Source organism: Doryrhamphus excisus, chromosome 1 (assembly GCF_030265055.1).
Source record: "Doryrhamphus excisus isolate RoL2022-K1 chromosome 1, RoL_Dexc_1.0, whole genome shotgun sequence".
Lineage (NCBI taxonomy): Eukaryota > Metazoa > Chordata > Actinopteri > Syngnathiformes > Syngnathidae > Doryrhamphus > Doryrhamphus excisus.
The window spans coordinates 14208004-14229026 of NC_080466.1; the positions used below are offsets into that span (position 1 = coordinate 14208004).

The 21023-nt window shown below is 44.0% G+C and overlaps 3 protein-coding genes across 10 annotated transcripts in view; 1 reads left to right on the forward strand and 2 right to left on the reverse strand.

Annotated features, from left to right (window-relative positions):
• Positions 1 to 950: 950 nt before the first annotated feature.
• On the reverse strand, positions 951 to 7222 carry LOC131121277 (cytochrome P450 4V2). The gene is made up of 11 exons (XM_058065290.1): positions 6997 to 7222; positions 6810 to 6922; positions 6648 to 6733; positions 5498 to 5688; positions 5135 to 5204; positions 4933 to 5059; positions 4588 to 4767; positions 3502 to 3604; positions 2937 to 3071; positions 1762 to 1941; positions 951 to 1697 (listed from the first exon to the last, which is right to left on the reverse strand). Exons 1-11 carry the CDS (start codon positions 7184 to 7186, stop codon positions 1516 to 1518), a joined length of 1557 nt encoding a protein of 518 aa, XP_057921273.1. The 5' UTR covers positions 7187 to 7222; the 3' UTR covers positions 951 to 1515.
• A 1084-nt stretch (positions 7223 to 8306) lies between these two features.
• On the reverse strand, positions 8307 to 14472 carry tlr3 (toll-like receptor 3). 2 transcript variants are annotated; one of them, XM_058065288.1, is made up of 6 exons: positions 14350 to 14472; positions 14036 to 14270; positions 12218 to 12637; positions 11940 to 12134; positions 9540 to 11395; positions 8307 to 9413 (listed from the first exon to the last, which is right to left on the reverse strand). In XM_058065288.1, the coding sequence occupies exons 2-6, from the start codon at positions 14060 to 14062 to the stop codon at positions 9182 to 9184; spliced, it is 2730 nt and encodes a 909-aa protein (XP_057921271.1). In that variant the 5' UTR covers positions 14063 to 14270; positions 14350 to 14472; the 3' UTR covers positions 8307 to 9181. The 2 variants fall into 2 exon arrangements, with proteins under 2 accessions (XP_057921271.1, XP_057921272.1); XM_058065289.1 differs by having other exon boundaries at positions 14036 to 14440.
• Positions 14473 to 20552: 6080 nt separating this feature from the next.
• The window catches only part of sorbs2a (sorbin and SH3 domain containing 2a), a 47337-nt gene continuing 46866 nt past the window's right edge, over positions 20553 to 21023 (forward strand). For 3 of the 7 annotated variants that reach the window (XM_058084828.1, XM_058084856.1, XM_058084864.1), the window contains exon 1: positions 20569 to 21022. The gene's annotated coding sequence lies outside the window, so the exon portion shown is untranslated. Of the gene's footprint in view, position 21023 lies in introns of all 7 variants that reach the window. The other 4 variants (XM_058084847.1, XM_058084892.1, XM_058084901.1 and 1 more) reach the window with 3 other exon arrangements.

Genomic DNA, 21023 nt, shown 5'->3' on the forward strand with positions numbered 1-21023 from the left:
TAAAACTAAATTGACTAAAAGTGTCAGATATAGAAATGACTAAAATGCGACTAAAACAAGAAGTGGAAGACTCCAAATAAAATGGCCGCCAAAACCAACACTAAGGTGATCGTTTAGGCTAAGCCGGCATTCCAATGTCAAACACCCAGCGCTAGCGCTAACTAGCGTGGGTTTTTTGTTTCATCCCGAAAATAAATGTGCTCCTAAGTAGGATGTAACGCTCCGTTTAACCCCCCCCCCCCCATTTGCCGGCTGACTAATGGCTTCTTGCAGCGCTCATCAAGCTGAGCCGAGTAAAAGCATTATTTATTATTAAGGCCAGAGAGTGTTGGAATTGGACCGGGGGGGGGCTGGGATAATGAGGTTGCCACCACCCCACCACCCCCCCGACCCCCCGTGTGGGCAGATGCTCAGCTTTAAAAGTCATCACATGGTTTTCGGGGGCCTGGTGAGTCTTTGGAGTCTTTCCAAAGTCGGAAATTTAGGAGAAAAAAAGGGGTTAAATTATTATTAAAGGTTTTTTTCTTAAAATTTACAATTTTATCCAAAGTGTACTGTAGTATCCGCTCCATGCAGGATAACATGTAGTATTCCAGTATTTTGGGAACTTCCTTCCCGGCTGCATTCCGCTACACGGAGCCTCAAAAACAAAAATACATCATGGAGGTAAAGGGTCACACCCTTATGATGACGCCTGGATGTGGGATACCGGGGGCCTCACCCTGGGGCCAGGGCCCGGGGTGGTCGGGCCTTCACCTGTGGGGCCGAAGAAGCCAGACGGGATCTCCCCCTTGTAGACCCACCACCTATGGGGGCAAGCATAAGGGTCCGGTGCATTGTGTGTTGGGTGGCGGTCAAGGGCGGATGCCTGGGCGGATACCTGGGCGGATGCCTGGGCAACCCGTTCAAATACGGTTTTTGGGACACGGAATGTCACTTCTCACACGTTTTTTTGTTGAAAAATTAAACATTTATTAAAAAATGTTTGTATTATATTGATATTAAAATGGAAAAATTGTCATGTATTTTATTTCAAGGCACCAGATCAATTTTGGGATGGATTGGACCTGTCTACGTCCTGGAAAACGTCTGCTGTAAAAGACAGGAAGCCACATTTGGACACCCATCGTAAAGGGATGATGCACACGGATCACGATGACGACGCACGCCGCCACCGGCTAGCATATGTTAGCATTAGCGGTATCGGCTATACAGGTATGTCATTGCACAGGAAGACGTCTATTTGACAATTACGAGTGTAAAGATGGCTGCTGGTCGAGTGTCGGGTAATGGCGGTCATATTGTAGCGTAGCGTCTACACACAAAGCCGTCCCAACAATTTCGAAAAATGATTCATGATTCATTTCCTGTCGGAAAAATTGCATCGGTTTCAACCTGAGGAACCGCAGGAGAACACATCCGCGGCTTCCTCCTAGCACGGACTTCTCCGTGCATGTGGTCCGTGGACAACAAGAACGTACAAAACCAGGACTACGCACGACCAGGAAAAGAAACTTAAATGACAGTCGGTTCTAGCAGAACCCGTTTTTCCAGTTCGATCCAGATTCCGCTTTCCGGTCGCAGGATGAGCTCGCCCGTCGGCCTCAGCTCCTCGCGCCGCTGGCAGGCTTTGACGTTGAACTCGCGTAGGACGGAGGCCAGAACCACCTTCTCTTCCATCAGTGCGAACCGCTGACCTGCACGGCAAAGCGCGGCGTCTGAGATCAGCGATTTCGCCGACGCGCTCGCCGCAGTTCTTACCGATGCAGTTGCGGATCCCCGCGGAGAAGGGGATGTACGCGTAAGGAGGCCGGCCCACGCAGTTCTCGGGCAGGAAGCGCTCGGGACGGAACTCCTCGGGTTCAGGGAAGTATCTCGGGTCTCGATGGAGGGCGTAGGTAATGATGACGGCGTTGGCGCCTTTGGGCACGTAGAAACCGTCTGCACACACAAATTATAATTATTAAATATTATTGTCATTTGAATACATTAAAGGAATCTTTAATTATTAAATTATAATTTATTTTAAATTAAAAAAGATAACATAATTGTGATCATTGCAATTGTTTTAATAAAATTATTATTAATATTATTATATTTTATTATTTGTTTTGATTATTTCTTCCCCATATACACACAAAATCACACATAAAAATAATATACTGTAACTAAAACGCGCATGTATGCCCACAAACAAAATGTAATAATTTCTGCAATAATAAATAAAATTATTATTAGTGAATTAAAACACTATTTAGGTTTTAAATGATCAAGTATTTGATCATTTTGTGTGGCATTCAAGGCAGACCTACCTTAATATATGTTTTTTATTTTGAAATAAAATTATTATTAAAATTATATTATATTGGAAATTATTATTATTATTATTATTATTATTATTGAATTAAAATACTATTTAGGTTGTAAAAAATTAATCCTAAATATTTGATCATTTTGTGTGGCGTTCAAAGCAGACCTGCCTTAATATACGTTTTTATGTATGTAGTAAAATTATTATTAAACGTAATAGCTATTACAATGCAGGTTATTGCAGGAAATTCAGTATTAGGTTTGCAGTGGGCAAATTTGATTACGTTTGTGGGTGGTTATTACGTTTGCGGGCGTAACAACGGCAAGATAAACATGAGCTCCAGGCAGTGGTTGCCCTCCATGAAGACATCTCCACCACCTGGAGCCACATTCCCACCAGCTTCCTGCATGGAATACTGGCATCCGTCCATCCTTCCCTCCTGCTGTCAATATTGTTTTGCTAACTTTTGATCAGCCGATGACAACCAAGTTCACCTGAAGGCATCTCTGCAGTAAATCCACTCATGTTTTTGTCTCACTGCCATTTCTTCTTCTGGCATTTTTAGGCTTTTGAGTTGAGAAGATCCAAGATGATTGTAGTTGTAGTAACGGCCGTGTGAACCTACTGATGTTGGTGTCTTCACAGAGGCAGCGAGCGAAGAAGGGCACGGACGGGAAGAGCCTGAGGGATTCCTTGACCACACACTCCAAGTACTTCAGCTGCTTCAGGTCCTCCATGCTGGCGGCTCGCTGCGACGCACCTTTGTACACCACACCAAGGGAGGGGGGGGGGACTGTTAAGCCGTTATGTGTGCAGATAAAAAAACACCTCTTGACTTTTGCTCCACTTGTCCTGACTGGTAAGTAGATGAGAGTTGAAGCGCCACGCCTCCTACTAAGCGTGATGTGGCGTTGGAGGTGCTGGGATAGGTAACGCTCACGCCAGGAAGGTCATCACACATTTGCCTACAAAGCCGTGCTAAATGCATCAAGGCGGAGTCGAGCGCATTCAATTATCTTTTTTGGTGAGGATTTTCACGGCGATATCCCCCCCCCCCCCCCCCCCCCCCCCATAAGCTTCCCTCTGCTTCAAAGCGGCAACAAAAGATGAGTCCAAAGGCCTTGTGGGCAGAAAAGCACTAAGAGAGGGGAACGCGTGGGGGGGTGTCAGTGACGGTGCCTTTCTCTCACCAAACACGTCCTGAAGCTCTTGCTGAACTTTGGCGTGCACGTCGGGGTGAGCGCCCAGCAGGTGGAGGGCCCAGTTCATGGCGGCCGCCGTGGTATCGTGACCCTGCAGCACCAAAACACCACAACAACAACAACACGCCATGTTTAACTTCCTTTGTGAGCTTTGACTGTACGCTTGCTAAGACCGCCCAACATGCTAACTGGCCATTTCATCCAAAGTATGATAGTACATGATATGATGTGCTTGGGGGAGGTACACTACAGTGAAGTACACTACATCACACTAGCGGCTCTCTCTAATGTCTTATTCAGCCACATGAAATATATATATGTTTTTAATTTTTTCTATATTTATTATTTTATTTATTTATTTCATTAATATTCCCATTTTTATATTACATATTTTAAATATTTTTTAGACATAGATGTTTATTTTTCTTGCATTTCTAAATATTAGAAACATTAATAGAAATAGGTTGAATGGATTATACTGTAATATTTTTTTAATATATGTTTTTTATTTTGAAATAAAATTATTATTAAAATTGAATTATATTATATTATATTAGAAATTATTATTATTATTATTAGTGAATTAAAATACTATTTAGGTTTTAAAAAATTAATCCTAAATATTTAATCATTTCGTGTGGCGTTCAAAGCAGACCTGCCTTTATACATGTTTTTTATTTTGAAATAAAATTATTATTAAAATTAAATAAAAGAAAATACAATTATATTATATTATATTAGAAATTATTATTATCATTATTATTAGTGAATTAAAATACTATTTAGGTTTTAAAAAAATGAATCCTAAATATTTGATCATTTCGTGTGACGTTCAAAGCAAACCTGCCTTAATATATGTTTTTTTATTTTGAAATAAAATTATTATTAATATTATATTATATTATATTATATTATATTATATTATTAGTGAATTAAAATACTAGAAATGCAGCTTAGTGGTATGATGATGATGATACGGACGATGAAAAGGTTTGTCTCAACTGGGAAAAAAACATGAATTTGCCAAAAAAGCGAAAAGGCAAGAAGCATAATCCACGTAGCAACGGCGCCAACCCGAAACATGAAGGTGTCCACTTCCTCCTGGATGTCCTGATGGCTCATCAAGTTGCCGTCCTCGTCTTTGGTCTGCAGGAGCATGTCCAAAAACGCTCGTCTTTTCCTCATCCCGGACGCCGCTTTCTCGTTCTTTCGGTCATTCTCGTCCTTCAGACCCTCTGCTCTCTCTCGGATCACCTGAGTGGAATTCACAAGGAAAACCGTTGTGTCTCCGCTCCACCATCGGCTGCGGAACGCTGACCGATTTGCTTATATTTCATTTTGACATGGCCGCTCTGTGTTAGATATCAACAAGGATCTGGACGGGGTCTTGTCCAAATCCAGATCCCAGCTAGCACTCACCTCGTAGGTGAAGGACTGCAGAGTTCTGAGCGTCCTGTCGTGGACTTTGCCCTCGCCAAAGTATTTGTAGAAGAAGTTGGGCCAAAACCAGGGCGACCTCTGTCTGCGGCTGATGATGTCACTCATCCTAAGACCAAACACCGTGAGATCGTTTTGGGCCGAGCCGCAACGCGTCAAAGGTTGAGCTAAGCTAACGACTTACTTGTACACGCTCTTCACGTACTCAGACTCCGAGTTGCTTTGGGCGTAAACTTTCCTCCCCATCGCCGTTTCTGGAAGGCACGCCAACGTTGCACACGTCATGGCAGAGTTCATACTTTAAAAACTGACCAACTTCCTTTTCCTGCCGACTCTCCCTGTCCTTTCTTTGTTGTCTGGGGCAGTGAAGCCCTCTGCCCCACAAATCCCGCCTAGCAACAGAGATAATTGTGACTTGACCTCTGTTTTTTTTCCATGTGTTCTATGTGTTTCGACTCTCCCTGTCCTTTCTTTGTTGTCTGGGGCACAACAAATCCCGCCTAGCAACAGGAGATAATTGTGACTTCTTGCGGCTACGTGTACTGACCACAGATGATGTCCAGGGCGCAGAGCGTCACGTAGCTGAAGCAGTTGAACGGGCCCCGCCCCGCCTGCGAGGCCAGCCTGCCCACTAGGACCTCGGCTTGCTCGTTCATGACTTCCAGGAAGTCCTGCAGGATGGTGAAGTGGAACGTGGGTGTCAGCATCTTGCGGCGCTCACGCCACTTTGGACCTGTGCTATCAGAAGTTGACAAATGAGCATTTGGGAGAAATTGAACCAAACTTCCGGTTGTTAATGCTTTGGCAAAACAAAACAGTGTCTATCTAAGTGTCTATCTCTGAAAATGCTAAAAATGTCACATTGCAAAGTGCTTAATTTCATATTCGTGAAAATAGCAAAAAATGCTAGTACACTTGCATTGTAACTTAAGCATGCTAACACCTAGCACAAGATTGTCCACTTATGGAAATGGATAGGTGTAAGCATGCTAACACCACCAAAACGACTGAAAAATGCTACTTTGCAAATGTAAGCATGCTAACACCTAGCATGATATTGCTAAGTGTTTATGTACTCAGTGTCTAACCACGAAAACAACTAAAATGCTACTTTGCAAATGTTAGCATGCTAACACCCAGCATGATAATGCAAGGTTCTGGGAAGGCTAAATGTCCCTGGCTAAGTGCTCTGTGGCAAAATTTGTCCTATCTTAAAGAATCCTTCAAAAACAAAATTCCTGGATTAAAATAGTGATCCCCCCCCAACCCAAAAAAAAGACAAATTTCTGACAACTCCTGAAAATTTCGTCCAAATGCATTTCAAAGTTTTCAAGTTATTTAGAACACAACCTGATAAACGGCCGCCAATACGTCTGCGCACAATGAAATGTTGACATTTCTATCTAATATCCAGCCATGTATTCATTTCTATCATATCATGTTTAGTTTTTGAATTATTTTTGCTAGTTTGGGGAGGGAGAGGCTTTCTAATTTGTTTGCTCCATTTAGCGATAAGAGAGGGTCAAAATACAAGTTTTATCTATTTGCTTTAGCTTTATATAATACCCTTCAACTTCAACCCTACAAGCGTGGCCCAGCACGGCGAGATCCAAAGACAGTCCTCCCCCCTGCCCCGGTCCTGTATTGTAGTACTGCATTGTTGTACCGTGCTTTGGTATATTATGATGTTTCCGTACCTGGTGAGCAGACCGGTTCCCAGCCAAGGATGGAGGAAGCTGTACGTGTAGGATTTGTCCATGTGAACAGGATTGGCCACCACTGGCTGCAAAAAAAAAATGCATCAGCTAGTGTATACTGTGTACTTTGTACCGTATGTGGTAGTAACCAATGTACTGCACCTCAACCGTCTCAGCGTGGAACAGAACCACGAAGGGCACCGTCCCGATCCACAGTTTTAGCAGCGGCTGGTTACAGAACTCTTGCGTGTATTCATGAATTTGGCGGAAGAAATCTGCAAAGCAAAAGACGTGTTCTCTTGTTGCCTCACAGGCAACCTTGGGGCGTCAAAAAGCGGTGACCTCTCACCTCCCGCATTGGTCTTGAACTGCAGCGCGTTGCCGACAAAGGGGTATGTGCCCCCCACCTCCGGGATGGGCTTCATCTGGATCCACGTGCGCAGGTAGCTGCTCAGACGCTGGTAGGTGAGGACCACCAGGACCAGCAGGGCCCCCAGGCCCAGCAGAGGCGTGGACACGCTCGCCGGCAGGACTGCCATGTTTGCTCACGGTGTCACACTGCGGCGGGAGGGGCGGGCTTATGTACTGGGTCGGAGGTTGGCTGCTCGTGTGGACGCTGGTGGGAGGAGCCTCTTGGTTGACATGCTTATCTTCTAGTTGACCTTTTTTATACTAACCGCTCATATAGTCCATGAAATCACAGTTACTTAGTTAGTTCACATACTATACTGTAGATACTACATACATACAGGTATCTGGGTATCACATACTACTATACTGTATATACATACATACAGGTATCTGGGTATCACATACTACTATACTGTATATACATACATACAGGTATCTGGGTAACACATACTATACTGTATATACATACATACAGGTATCTGGGTAACACATACTACTATACTGTATATACATACTTACAGGTATCTGGGTAACACATACTATACTGTATATACATACATACAGGTATCTGGGTAACACATACTACTATACTGTATATACATACTTACAGGTATCTGGGTAACACATACTACTATACTGTATATACATAAAGGTATCGTCCACATACAGATACAATTACGCTCCATCTCAGCTTCAATTATCCTGTAAATACAATTATACCATTAAAAAACCTTAATATACCGTAATACTAAAGATGTATCATTAGTTTATTACTAAGTTGTAATATATTCAATTTTTGTGAGATTATAGGTAAAAAAATATATACGAAAAAAATGATTATAATTTTGTAAACTATTCGTAAAAGCGTCTATTTTAGTGACTACCTTATGGACTACATTATGGATTTGTATTAATAACATACATATTTTTAAAATATGTAAATATTTAAATATGTTAAAAAAAACAGCATAAATGGTAAAAATAATCTCTACGATCGCAATGCTTCTATACAGTTTTTGATATACATGAAATTATTCTATACATGTTTTTACAACATGGTTACAATGGTTTTAAATATCAATAAATACAGGTTGACTACCAATTAAATTTGACATGATTATACATTTGTATAAATAACCTCCTGTAGAAGTACTATATACTATTTAGTTTTAAAAATGATAAAACTTTGGAATGTTTGCTGTAAGCTACATATGTTTATGTATTATGCCATATTGTGTACATACATACATATAATGAATTTAAAAACAATGTAGAATGGTTAATGAGATATTGAGGAACAAATATTTAGTATATTAAAAACATTCTTTGTAAGCATTACTTACAGTTTAATGTATTACTTACATAAGTAACAAACATTTTGGAATATTTGTATTACACAATGAACAGGAATAGTTTTACACTCAATAATACCAATATAATACCAATAATACCATCTTTATTTTACTATTGAAATGACAATAGCGGACGTAGTAAGACCGCATGGCCACTAGATGTCACTGTGACTGGCCAGCATGAAGCTGTCCATCTGTGCATCTCACATAGAAAATGACTGACATCTTACATATAAGTATATGTAAGTACAAGTAAAGAAATGACAGTGTCACACATTCATTCACTCCTGGGGGACACAATCCGAGGTCCACGCAAGACTGACTTGGATTTTTCCTTGATCCGTCTTGTGTGGAAGCAGTATGATGACTTCATGATGCTAATTGGGAAGCTAACACAAAAAACTGAAAAATGGTCCTCATTGTATTCTGTAAAAACCTTAGCCTAAACTTTTCAAAGGTTGGGAAGGTCCACTCTCCTCGGGTCCTATGCCGGAGCCTAGCCATGTTGACTTTTTGGGCAAACATTCCCAAGCATTCCCACCCATATTCATACCTATGGAAAATTTGGAGTGGCCAATGAAGCTAGCATGTTTTTGGAGTGGGGGAGGAAACCGGAATCCTTGGAGGAAACCCACGCATGCATGGGAAGAACATGCAAACTCCACAAAGAGATACCCAAACGGAAACCCCACAGAGGTCTCCTAGATCCCCTGACTGTGTGGCCAACACGCTAACCACTAGAACACCGTGCAGCCCTTCGGCACTCAAGACTCAACTGTGAAACCGGTTGGTGAGTCCGAGGGCGATCTGCAACTTCTGGCGAAAGGCAGCCACCCGTTCCCTCTGCACGGGCCAGTGGAGGACGCAGCGTGGACGCAACATTCCCCTGCGGAGGAAGAGCGATCGGGACAGCTTGTAGTCATGCACGTCCTGCAGGAAGACCAGGATCACGGAATCTCTGCTGGCTTCGATGACCTGGTGCAGGGCATGATGGGCCTTGAACCTGCACAGTGAAACACAACATAGGACAGGGAGAAAGACGGATAAAGCGTGATTTCCAATATCTCCAATGGAAGGCCGGCATTCCGATCTGAGGGAATCGAACAAATATGTCAACGGGGGGATTTACCTGCTGCACCAGGGGTCACAGAGAAGTTTCTCGGTGACGACAAACAGGATTTTCCGTGAATTTCTCATATTGTCCACGATGGACTCCAGCTGGGACATACCTGGAACCGAATCCCGATAGTCCAGACAAAATCTACATCCCTCACTTTCCAGAGACTTGACGACTCGGTCCACCCAGCCGCTGTCCTCCTCGGCATGGACCACGTAGGCGTCGTATTCAAATTGTCGGCCTTCTTCCACCCCGGCGTCGCTGAATCCCAGTACGCGATTGATGAGAATGTTCCAATAAAACCGGAATCTCCAGCCGTGGAAGCGCACCAGCAGGGCGCTCCCAGTCAGCAGGACCACCAGGGTGCTGCTCAGGATGAAAAGAGCCTGGAAGGGCGTCATGTCCTTGCAAAAGATGGCTTTGAACTCCAGGACCGAGTGGTTGAAGTACGCCATGGGGGTGTTGCACAGGTACTGGTCCCGGAGACCCGGAACGCCGGTGGTGTTGGTGTTGTTCAGCCACGTCACAAACCACAGGATGCTCTCGCAGGTGCAGTCAAAGGGATTCCTGCCCATCACGAGCAGGCTGAGGTTCCTCAGCGGCGTTCGGAACACTTCCGGTCTTACAGCTGTGATCAGGTTCTTGTGGAGGTACAAAACCTTCAGGGATTTCAGACTTTCAAAGACCGGGTCCTTCAGGTTGTTGAGCAGATTGTTGCTGAGGCTGAGTTCCTGGAGGTTCTCCAGTCCTCCCAGTGCCTGTGCGGGGATCTCATCCAGGCCGTTGCTGTCCATCTGAAGACTTAGCAAGTTCTCCAGACCTTTCAAGTAAAGCACAGGACCACCAAGGTTTGCGGCCTTCCACAGTTTAGCCAGGTTGTTGTGCTGCAGCTTGAGGACCTTCAGGTTGACGAGTCCGTCCAAGAGATCGGCGCGGATGTTGGCGATGTTGTTGTTGCTCAGGTCCAGGTAGGTGATCTTGGACAGGGGCTTGAAGGGAGACGGGTCCAGGTTGAGAGCCGTGACCGTGAGGCTTTTTGCTAGCGTCAGGACCCTGAGGTTGGGTACGCTAACAAACGACATGGAGTTCAGGTCGATGGTCTGGCGGTTGAAGGACATGTTAAGTTCTCGGAGTTGGTCCAGGCCTTCAAGCTCCTTCCCGGTCAGGGTTTGCTTGATGAAATTGAAATCCAGAGCGATTCTTGTGAGGTTCCTCAGATGGGAAAAGGCTCCGGATTGAATCTGGACGATTCCCGTTGCGGTCAGGTTGAGCTCCAAGAGAGGAGAGCCGCCAAGTGAGACCAGTGTCATTTTATCGATATTTTTTAGCGATGCATAACTGCACCAGCTCATATCGAGGTGCTTCAGGCTCTCCAGGCCTGAGAACGTGTGTTGGGTGATTTCCCGTACAGAAGACCGCCGCAAAGACAACCTCTCCAGACTTGTCAGTGGCCGGAAGGAGAAGTTGTCGATGATGGGCGTGGACGAGGTGTGACTTTTCACCAGAGCTTTGATCAAGACCAGGTTTTTCAAACCCTGAAGCCCCTCAAACGTGGACACGGTCAAGTGCTTGATGTTGTTATCCGATAAAACCAGAGTTTGGAGTTTTGGAGTCCACTGAAACGAGTCGTTTTCAATCTTGCCCATCTCGTTGCCGGAAAGATCCAGGAAGCTGAGGTTGGTTTGCCGCAGACCTTTGAAGGTGCCATTGGTGAGAGTGACCAGCTTCATCTTCTGCAGGGACAAGCTCTTGATGGACGTCCTGGACAACTCCAGGCACAGCTTGGAGACCACCGTGGTGCCCACGTTGCTCCCGTCCATGATCAACGTGTGCAGTCGGGAAATCGGTTGGAAGGAGCCCGGCTCCACCTGCAGACCACAACGTTGGATGTTAATCTTCTAGATACCTTTGCTGATGCTCTTTTAGTTGGGTTTGCTGATCTTCTTCTAGCTACATTGGCTTTGCTGATCTTCTAGCTACATTTGCAGATATATCTTCTGGCTTTGTTTGCTGATATTATTTTAGGTATATACTATATATATATATATATATATATATATATATATATATATATATATATATATATATATATATATATATATATATATATATATATCTGCATACATATATGCTGATGTTCTTTTGGCTGTGTTTGCTGATTTTCTTCTACCTTCCTTCCACTGATTCTTTTGCTTTGCTGATCTTCTAGCTACTTTTGCTGATATTTTTGGCTTTGGATTTTGGCTTTGTTTGCTGATAGGTGGTAAGAGACAGTTTCAAAGGTCCGTGACGCTGGTATTGGATCTCGGTAGCGCTAATGGAGGGGTTCTTCCCTACGTGATGCTAGTGTACGGATACTTTATCGTGTCAGATACGTGTTGGAAGGAAGTTGTCAGTAATGTCGTTTCTTGCCGTCTTGATGGAGGCGGAGGCAAGGTTGAGGACTTTGAGGGCGTCGGAACGGCTTAAGAAGGCAAAGTCATCCTTGGCCAAAGTGGTGAACTTGTTGAATCCCAGACTGAGCTCCTCCAGGTCTTCCAACTGAGGCTTGGTGCCGAGCCGAGCCGAGACCAAGTTGTTCTTTGACACATCCAGGAATTTCAGGCGCTGCGAGTTACGAGGAGATGATGTGGTTTAAGCGAGAGGAGACACGGTGGAGATGTAGGACACCAGATTGTGGATCTGAGTACCTGTAATCCAGAGAAGGGTTCCCCTTTCAGTTTCAGTCTGTTGCTGGACAGGAGAAGCCTGCTCAGGTTACCGCAGGCTCTCACATCCTCTTCCCCAATCACGGACACTTGGTTGTGGTCCACGTTGAGGGTCTGCAGCAGGGGCAGAGTCCGACACAGCCCCCCGTCCAGCCTGCTGATGCTGTTGTAGCTGACGTCCAGGTGGAGGAGGCCGGCGTAGGGCGCCATGGACGAGGGTGGGATCAGGTCCAGCCTGTTGTGGGACATGTCCAAACTGGTGATGTTCCCCGGAAGGTCTGTGGGAACGCCGGTGAGGCTGAGGCGGCTGCAGTCGGCCTTGTTGCCTTGGATGTGGCAGGAGGTCTTCTTCTGGCTCGACTGACCGCACCTGACCATCAGGAAGCAGCAGAGGAGCATCGCCTTGGGGACGCCAAGGGAAACAAAGAAAAAAAGATGGAGGAACTGCCAACAAAATGTTCAGTCCTTAAAGTTCAACCCACAAAAATGATGCAATTTTGGGTGTTCAGTCCGTGTTTTATGGAAAAATGTGCCTCACTTTTGGCTTTTTTTATTTTAAGATGCCCCCATAGAAGGCTCATGGCAAAGAGGAGAAATAATGATGATAACCATAGAAATAGAAACTTTTGGGATGTGAGGGATAGTTTTACATTTTCAAAGTGCAGAAACGCTTGTCAAAGATCCTCTACCTGACAGGACCTTGCCTCTGCTCTTTTTCGGAATCTGCTCCCAAGTTTTGGACTGAACTCACGAGACGAATGGCATTCTCATGCAGGATTTATCCACCCATCCATCCACACACCCATCTATCTATCCATCCACCCATCCACCCACCAATCCATCCATCTACCCATCCATCTATCATCCACCTGTCCATCCACCCATCCATCCACCCATCCACCCACCCAACCATCCAACCATCTATCTATCATCCACCTGTCCATCCACCCACCCATCCATCCACCCAACCATCCATCCAACCATCCATCCATCCACCCATCCATCTATCATCCACCTGTCCATCCACTCATCCATCCATCCACCTACTCATCAACCCACCCACCCACCCACCCACCAATCCATCCATCCATCCATCCATCTTCTGTGCTGCTTATCCTCTCCAAGTCAACAGCATCCATGATGACAACATTTCATTTCTTGAAGATCACGATGATCACATGATTAGGATTTACTTCTTATTCTCGCTTTTTCTCATAATGTTACAAGTTTATTCTGGTAAAATTGCTAAGCTGTTTTTTTGTTTTGTTTTTAAAAAACATTTTAACTTTTTCTGCAACCTGACATCCCAACAAAAACATACAATGACTTGAAAATAGAATAGTTTTTAATTTTTCTACTTCATGCTTCTAAAATATAATTTTTCCTCAGAAGTATGATATTATTCTCATAACTATTCTCATAACTTTTTATTGTTAAATGACAACTTTTTATCAGAATATTGTAATATTTATAATATTGTAATAATATTGTAACACTTGTTAAATGACAACTTTTATCAGAATATTGTAATATTTGCAATATTGTAATAATATTGTAATATTGTAACATTTTTCAATGTGAATATGTTTTTTAATGTTTTTAGAATGTACTTGTGGGCCTATTAAAAAAAAATAAGAAAACAGCTTTGGGCCACCATGTGCACGCCACTGTTAGCTGTTAGCTGAATAACCAAGTCCCTGAAGGGGTCATCCCTGAAGGAGTCATCCCTTCGTGATTCTATCCACTGTAAAGGTCAATGATGCAATCTCCAATAATCATCAATAATCATCTTCATCTTACCAGCTTTTTCCCGTCTAAGGAGCTCATGGTTTCGGCTGAATCACTGCTGATCACTCGGAAGACGTCAGTCGTGTTTCCCCGACATTGAACAAGAGTCGCATGATGAAGACCCAACACAAAAAGGATATGAAAGCTGAAACTCCGGTTTCACTTCTTCACGACATCCGGGATGAGACCACTTTCATCATCTGACGATGGCCACCATGTTCATGTCCAAGTCCAAGTCAAAGTCCTCCTGTCCAGACGAGGAAGGTGTCGCCCTGTTAGCTTCTTCTTGTCTTTTCATGACCTGAGACCTGTTAGCTGCTACTTACCAGGTTTGATGCCGGTCCAATCACTCCGAGTCATTCAGAAGGTACGTTTTATTCATAACACACCACCTGTCGTACATTGTTTATTTGGAACTTTTGGAACAGACAGCACTTCCTGTATAGGAGTGGGCGGGGCCATGTAAGCACACTTTGCCAAGTTCACTCACGTGTTAATGCACACACGATTATACAATCATGCATGATATGCATGTATATTATATAAATACATGTATAAATATACGTATCACATATATATATAGCCATGTTGTCGTATGTTGACAATACAAAAGGAGTCCTCCGTATCTGTAAAGCAGATCAGCAAAGCAAATACCGTAGAAACACAAGCTGCATGGTTGTCTGATGTCCACTAGAGGGCAGTCATGCTTTGCCTTGCGACTGGTTGCAAACACTTTCCGGTCGCTTTTGCTTTCGTTTCATTGAATGGAGGGGTGTTTCTACTTCAAACCTGATCAAAGATGAAAGGATGCGACTCTATATTATCTGAGCTTAATGATTTAGGTGATTTAGATGATTTAGCCCATTATGAGGAGTTTCAACTTTGCTCCTTTTGTCCCATTTTTGTATTTTTTCCCAATAATATTTCAACTTTCTTCTTAAGTAATTATAATAATTCAATAATAATTTTCTTTTAATTTAATTTAATAATAATAATATTGTAACAATATTATTGTAATATTATACAATAATAATAATATAATAATTCAATTATAATCAATAATAATTTTCTTTTAATTTAATTTAATTTTCTCATTTTTCTTTCAAAAAATGACAGCTTTATTTAGTTTAGCTTGAGTTTTATATCCGTATTAACATAGTTTGAAGAGGGCCTGAGCCAAATGCTAACACGTCTGTGACTTTGTCATGATGGGCCCTGAGTGGACCACGTGGGGACACTCCTGGTTGGCGGTGTAGCAACGTGACCGGTCCAGTCAATGATCTTTTACCATGGCCACGTGTGATTGATTGCCCGTTCCTCATCCATTGGTCATAGTGGTGTCATGTGTGCGGCGCCTTCACCCGTTTTCCCTTCTTCGTCCTCCCTGCAGATCGTTCTGGGATGGAACGGGGCACCTGAATCCTTCAGCCCACGAGTGCTAAGCTGAGGAAGATGACATGGTTTTGCTCCCACAACGTAGGACGTAGGGGGGCAGCTTTCACCGGGACGTTATTATCCTGAGTACAGCGTATCAATACAAGGTGACACCGGGTCGCTGTACGCTACCTTCACAGTCTCTGCAGCGTGATACCGGCCTGCGATCCCCCCCTCCCCCCATCCTGCCTGCTGACCCTCCATGTTTAGAGGTCATGCTCGTCGTCCTGCCCACATACATCCGCCATTTTCCATGCAATGCTGTGTTTTTAGAAAGTCATTGTTGGCTGACTCCTGGCCATACGTTACATCAGGGCTGCCTATGTATATATTTATATATACATATATACGTATACATATACTAAGACGTCATACTCTATATATTCCATCAGCTTTGCATTTGGAAAGATTATTACTATAAAGCTTTACAACCATTTTACCTTTCTAAAAAAAAAAAAAATCATATCGTTACATAATTCCCATATTTTTCATTTTATTCTGATTTATTCTGATTCACTTTATTCTGATAAAGCTGTAACCCCCCCAACCCAAAAAATGACAACTATATTTAATTATCTTATTTTCTCATATGACTATTTCAACTCTATGCTGCTAAAATGTTTATAATTTTATTGTGGTAAAAAAGCAGGGTCACCGTGGCGACAACCTGCTCCTGTCACAGACACTTAAACGTCTCATGGATGCCAACACACAAATTGGATCACCATGAGAACTTGATCCTTCCAGAGTGGATAAACAAAAGAAAGACTAAAACCTGAAGACGTGTCCTCTGGAGGAACAACACAGATGTTCTTCTGGGTCAAATTATTTCATTTTCGGGTTCAAGGACCCGGGAACGCCTCGCGATCTGCCGGGAGGAACTGGATGAAGCAGCGGGAGAGGGAAGTCTGGGCGGTAGAAGATGGATGGAAGTGTGGTTGGACAACAAAAGGCTTTGACACAAAAGCTAAGCAGTTTAGTTTAGCATTTTCTTCCCTTGATGTCAACAGAATGAATCCTTAAAGCCGAGGAACATCCCCAACCGTGATTGCGGGGTGCAGTTTACCCCCCTTTGGCTTTATTTTCATCAGGGATACAAAAACCCTGCAAGAGTTTTTGTCCCGTATCGGCAACCTTGCCAGCGTGTTGAAGTTGGAAGCTGTGAAAATAGCAAAACACATTAGGAGTAAAGCACTACTGTTTGCTACATAATCACCTTCTGCTGGACCCCTGCAGCCCCCCCACCCCCTGCCAAACGCAGGCTTTATAGGATTAATTGGCCCATTTCTTAATTACAGAAGCCCAAAATCTACCAATAGGATTTGCAGCTTTGCCTCCAAAATAAAAAGAAGGATGGAATTCCATAGATTTGTTTAGATAAGTACTTTCCTCCAGCGAGCTCATTAGGGAGTAGAGAGAAGCTAGCACCAACAGCTGCTTTCTCCTCGTGTTGAGAACTGGAGGAAATGTTTGTTTTCAGCACTTTTCAAATTGGAAAACAAACCAAAGCTCCAAACCGCAGCCTCACCGGACACACGTGTTTATTCATAGTAACACGACAGTACCCCCCCCATCTGTCTGTCTGCACTGGCGTCTTTTCATGGACACAACGTGGGGAAATGTCAGATGTGTTGCGTAAGGCGCCGGCTTTCTCTGCCTCGTGCCCTCATAAGGAGAAGACGGAGAGGAGCTTGGCGTTGTCGGCTGGACCAGGGGTCGCTGCTTCGTGATGAGACGTACGTTAGACGGGCGATGGGATCAACAAACGGCAGCAAAAACTCATCATCTCGCTGCACTTTGGGGAGAGAAGGCTTTTAAAATCTGGCTTTTTCATGTGCCCACCAGCTTTGGAAAAAAAACAAACAAAGAAAGGCTTCGCTGCACATCTTAAAAGTGTAAAAGATAATTCTATTAGACATGGTCAGGATTAATTTTTTGCCATTATTAGGGCTGTCAATTGATGAAAATATTTAATCGGGATTAATTGCACTTTATCTATAGTTAACTCAAAATGAATTGCAGATCAAAAGAAGGTTGTATGTAATGTACCTTTGGAAAGATCACGTTAAAGTATTAATATCGCCATGATGTGTTTTTTGTTTATAAAAATGAACACTGAGCATTAGAGGGTTAGTGTTTGACTGGCCTCATTTGTTTACAGTGTCATCACAGATAAAACAGTTCGCTACATGCTGCATGCTAACATGCCGCACAAAAAGGTCAAGCAGGCTGCAGAACAGGTTGGCTAAAAAAAAAAAGGATCCCAGCAGAAATGAAAAAATTAAGTCAAGAAGTTCTAACGAGAAAAAGTCATATTTTTCTGAGAATAAACTGCATAAAGTTGAACAATTAAAGAAAAATATGTTGTAAAATGTATAATTACGTCAAACAAACAAAATAAAACAAAGTCATAATTTTTTGGAAAATTAGCTTGGTTGGGTTATATATACACATGTATAATAAGTATTATTATTATTATTATATATATGATATTTTTAATTGTGGGAGTAAAGTCAAAATATCATGGTAATAAGTCATATTACCAGAAGAAAATATACAAAGATTGTTTGTTGAGTAAATGAGGATAAGCGGAATAGAAAATGGATGGGTGGATGAAATGTTGAAATATTTGAAAAATGCAAAAAACAAACAGCAAAAATGGAGGTGAAAAAGGTTTTTTTCACCTATGCATCTTATTGTAGAACTTGTTAGCATACTGTATCTGCATGTGCTTCTTTACTAGATATCAAAGTGGCAACGTTGGCCCTTCCTGGATGAAAAGGTTTAGACACCCCCGGCTTGGACAGTGAGGAGGCGTGGCTGGATGATGATATGATATGTTGTCATTGCCAGACCATGACTTCATGCACTGGTCTTGTACGTCCTCGTTCAGCGCCGTCGCCCTGCCGGCTAACACTGGCCAGATCCGTGGACCCCACTATCAGGTCTTCCAAATGTAGATCCTTTGGAGTGGAAAGATAAAATGTTGAGTTGTTCTCACGGCGTGGCGGCCTGATTCACCTTGATGGCTTGTGGGCCCATGTGATTGAACCCTGAGTCCAGCTGGGAGGATGGTGATGGGGCTTAGGATGTTGCTGGCAATTCTATCGGGTTTCTCACCTTCTTTATCAAATATATATACAGTGTTTATATTTATACAGTGCTGCAGCTTGAAGAGTGTGTCCGACCGCAGTGCACCTTTCTGGGCAGTGCCAAGTGGCTCCACCTGCTGTATAATCTGCTTCTACCAACCCCCAGGATGCTTGGAAAGTGTGCACCCTGCTGGGCCACACCAGGTGACTCCACCTGCCCTATATCCTGGTTCTACCGACCTCCGGGGCGGCACATGGGCTACTTGGAGAGTGTGTCCGACCGCAGTGCACCATGCTGGGCCACACCAGGTGACTCCACCTGCCCTATATCCTGGTTCCACTGACTGTGGCGTACCAAAAGCAAGCATTGACTGTGCTTGCACCTGCACCCCCCCCTTGGGTCCTTGCATTCCAGACCCGAGGTCTATACGGTCATGGCGTGGTCTTCACGAAGGCCGATGTGTGGTGGCTGACACGCCTCCTAAAATAAGACGCCTACTTGACAGCGGTGAGATTACTTAAGAGCTGGCGATAAAAGAGCAAAGGCACGAACGCGAGCGATCTGGATGAGGTCGCAGAAAGGTCAAGCATCCATGATGGACAAAATGTGAAACTCTTCTTGGCTGGAGATCAAACTGTCCTTCGTGTACGTATATGAGGTATGGTCTTTGATTATTGTATGACTGCTGGCAGATTTGTTAGCGGTGGAAAGATGGTTGAAGCAAAGCTGTGAATGTTGACTAAAAACTGACATTTTTGCTGCAGAGCCCATCCGTTATATCCACAATCTTTGACTCATGATTGTGCAGGAGGTCCTTTAAAAACAGCAGAAACACTCCTGTTTTATTGAGGATCTTTGACTGGGAAAGTCCTAACCATCTCCAGTACAAATGATTTTTGACTGGTGTCATTGCTGTAGCTACTTGGAAACAGCAAAACCCTCCTGTTTTATAGAGAATCTTTGAATTGAATGAATTTATGACAGCAGAGGCTGCTGTTTCATAAAGCATCTTTGACTGGTGGTTTTGCAGTCAGTGCTAACAAGCAGAGCACCTCTGTGATATAGAGCAGGGGTCAGCAACCCACGGCTCCAGAGCCGCATGTGGCTCTTCAGCCTCTTTGTTGTGGCTCCTGTCACATTGCTCAAGTATTTTTTTTTTAACACCTGAATGGGGAAAATACGCATCTTTGGAAAAAAATCCGACTTTCTGTGAGACCAAGACTACTTGACCAACTCTGAAGTACTTTGACACCCCAAAATTCCCTCCAAATCTGGCAGTCAATCAAAATCTTGGGAGACTCGCAATTCGCTCTGAATGTGAGCACATCTCTCATTCATTCATTCATTTTCTACCGCTTATCCTGACGAGGGTCGCGGGTGGTGCTGGAGCCTATCCCAGCTGTCTTTGGGTGAGAGGCGGGGTACACCCTGGACTGGTGGCCAGCCAATCACAGGGCACATATAGACAAACAACCATTCACACTCACATTCATACCTATGGACAATTTGGAGTCGCTAATTAACCTAGCATGTTTTTGGAATGGGGGAGGAAACCGGAGTACCCGGAGAAAACCTACGCATGCACGGGGAGAACATGCAAACTCCACACAGAGATGGCCGAGGGTGGAATTGAACCCTGGTCTCCTAGCTGTGAGGTCTGCGCGCTAACCACTCGAGCACGTCTCTGCTGTTTTTAAATTATGTTTTACGGCTCCAGTCTATTTTTCTTCGTGAGCCAGGGGGTAAAATGGCTCTTTTGATCGTAAAGGTTGCCGACCCCTGATATAGAGGATCTCTGCATAAACATATTGCTTGTTTTAAAATCTGAGACTTTTTAACTTGATTTATGACTATATTTAGCATTTGTTCTGATTTAAAATACGAATAATAGTGATGGGATGGGGATGGGATTTTAAAAACGTGGTTCACAGAATAGTTAGCGTTAAAGTGCAGTAAGGAGGAAGACGTGTTTCTCTGTTAGCATTAGCAGCAAGAAGCTAACAGGTGCTCCTGTAGGTCAGGTTGCCATGGTTACCCGTTCCCGGGCTCGCAGGGAGGCCATTTTGCGCACTAAAGCCGCAGTGTAGCGGTCAATACCAATACAAACACCACAAGGAAGGCGGGGGTCAGGTCCACTAATGCGGGCTGACGTAAGCGTACAAGCCGCCGCGTTACCGCGTTAACGCCGCCTCCTCCTCCCGGGGGTGCTGGGTAGAGAGAGCGCGACGAGGGCGGAGGAGCGGGCCGGGGGCATCGGACAATTTAGCCGCATTGCTATTCGATCCCACCCCGGTGATCCGGCCCCCCACCCGCCAAGCGTGAGAGCGGTGCCCCGCCTCGGCGAAGCTACCGGCAGGCAGCCGGTGCTAGTGGGCAGGTGGACGGATCCCTCGCCGGCGTGTTATCGTGTGTTATTGTCATCCGCCATGGAAGTGGCCGCCTTGCTAGTGGAGAAGTGGCAGCTTTGCTAAGG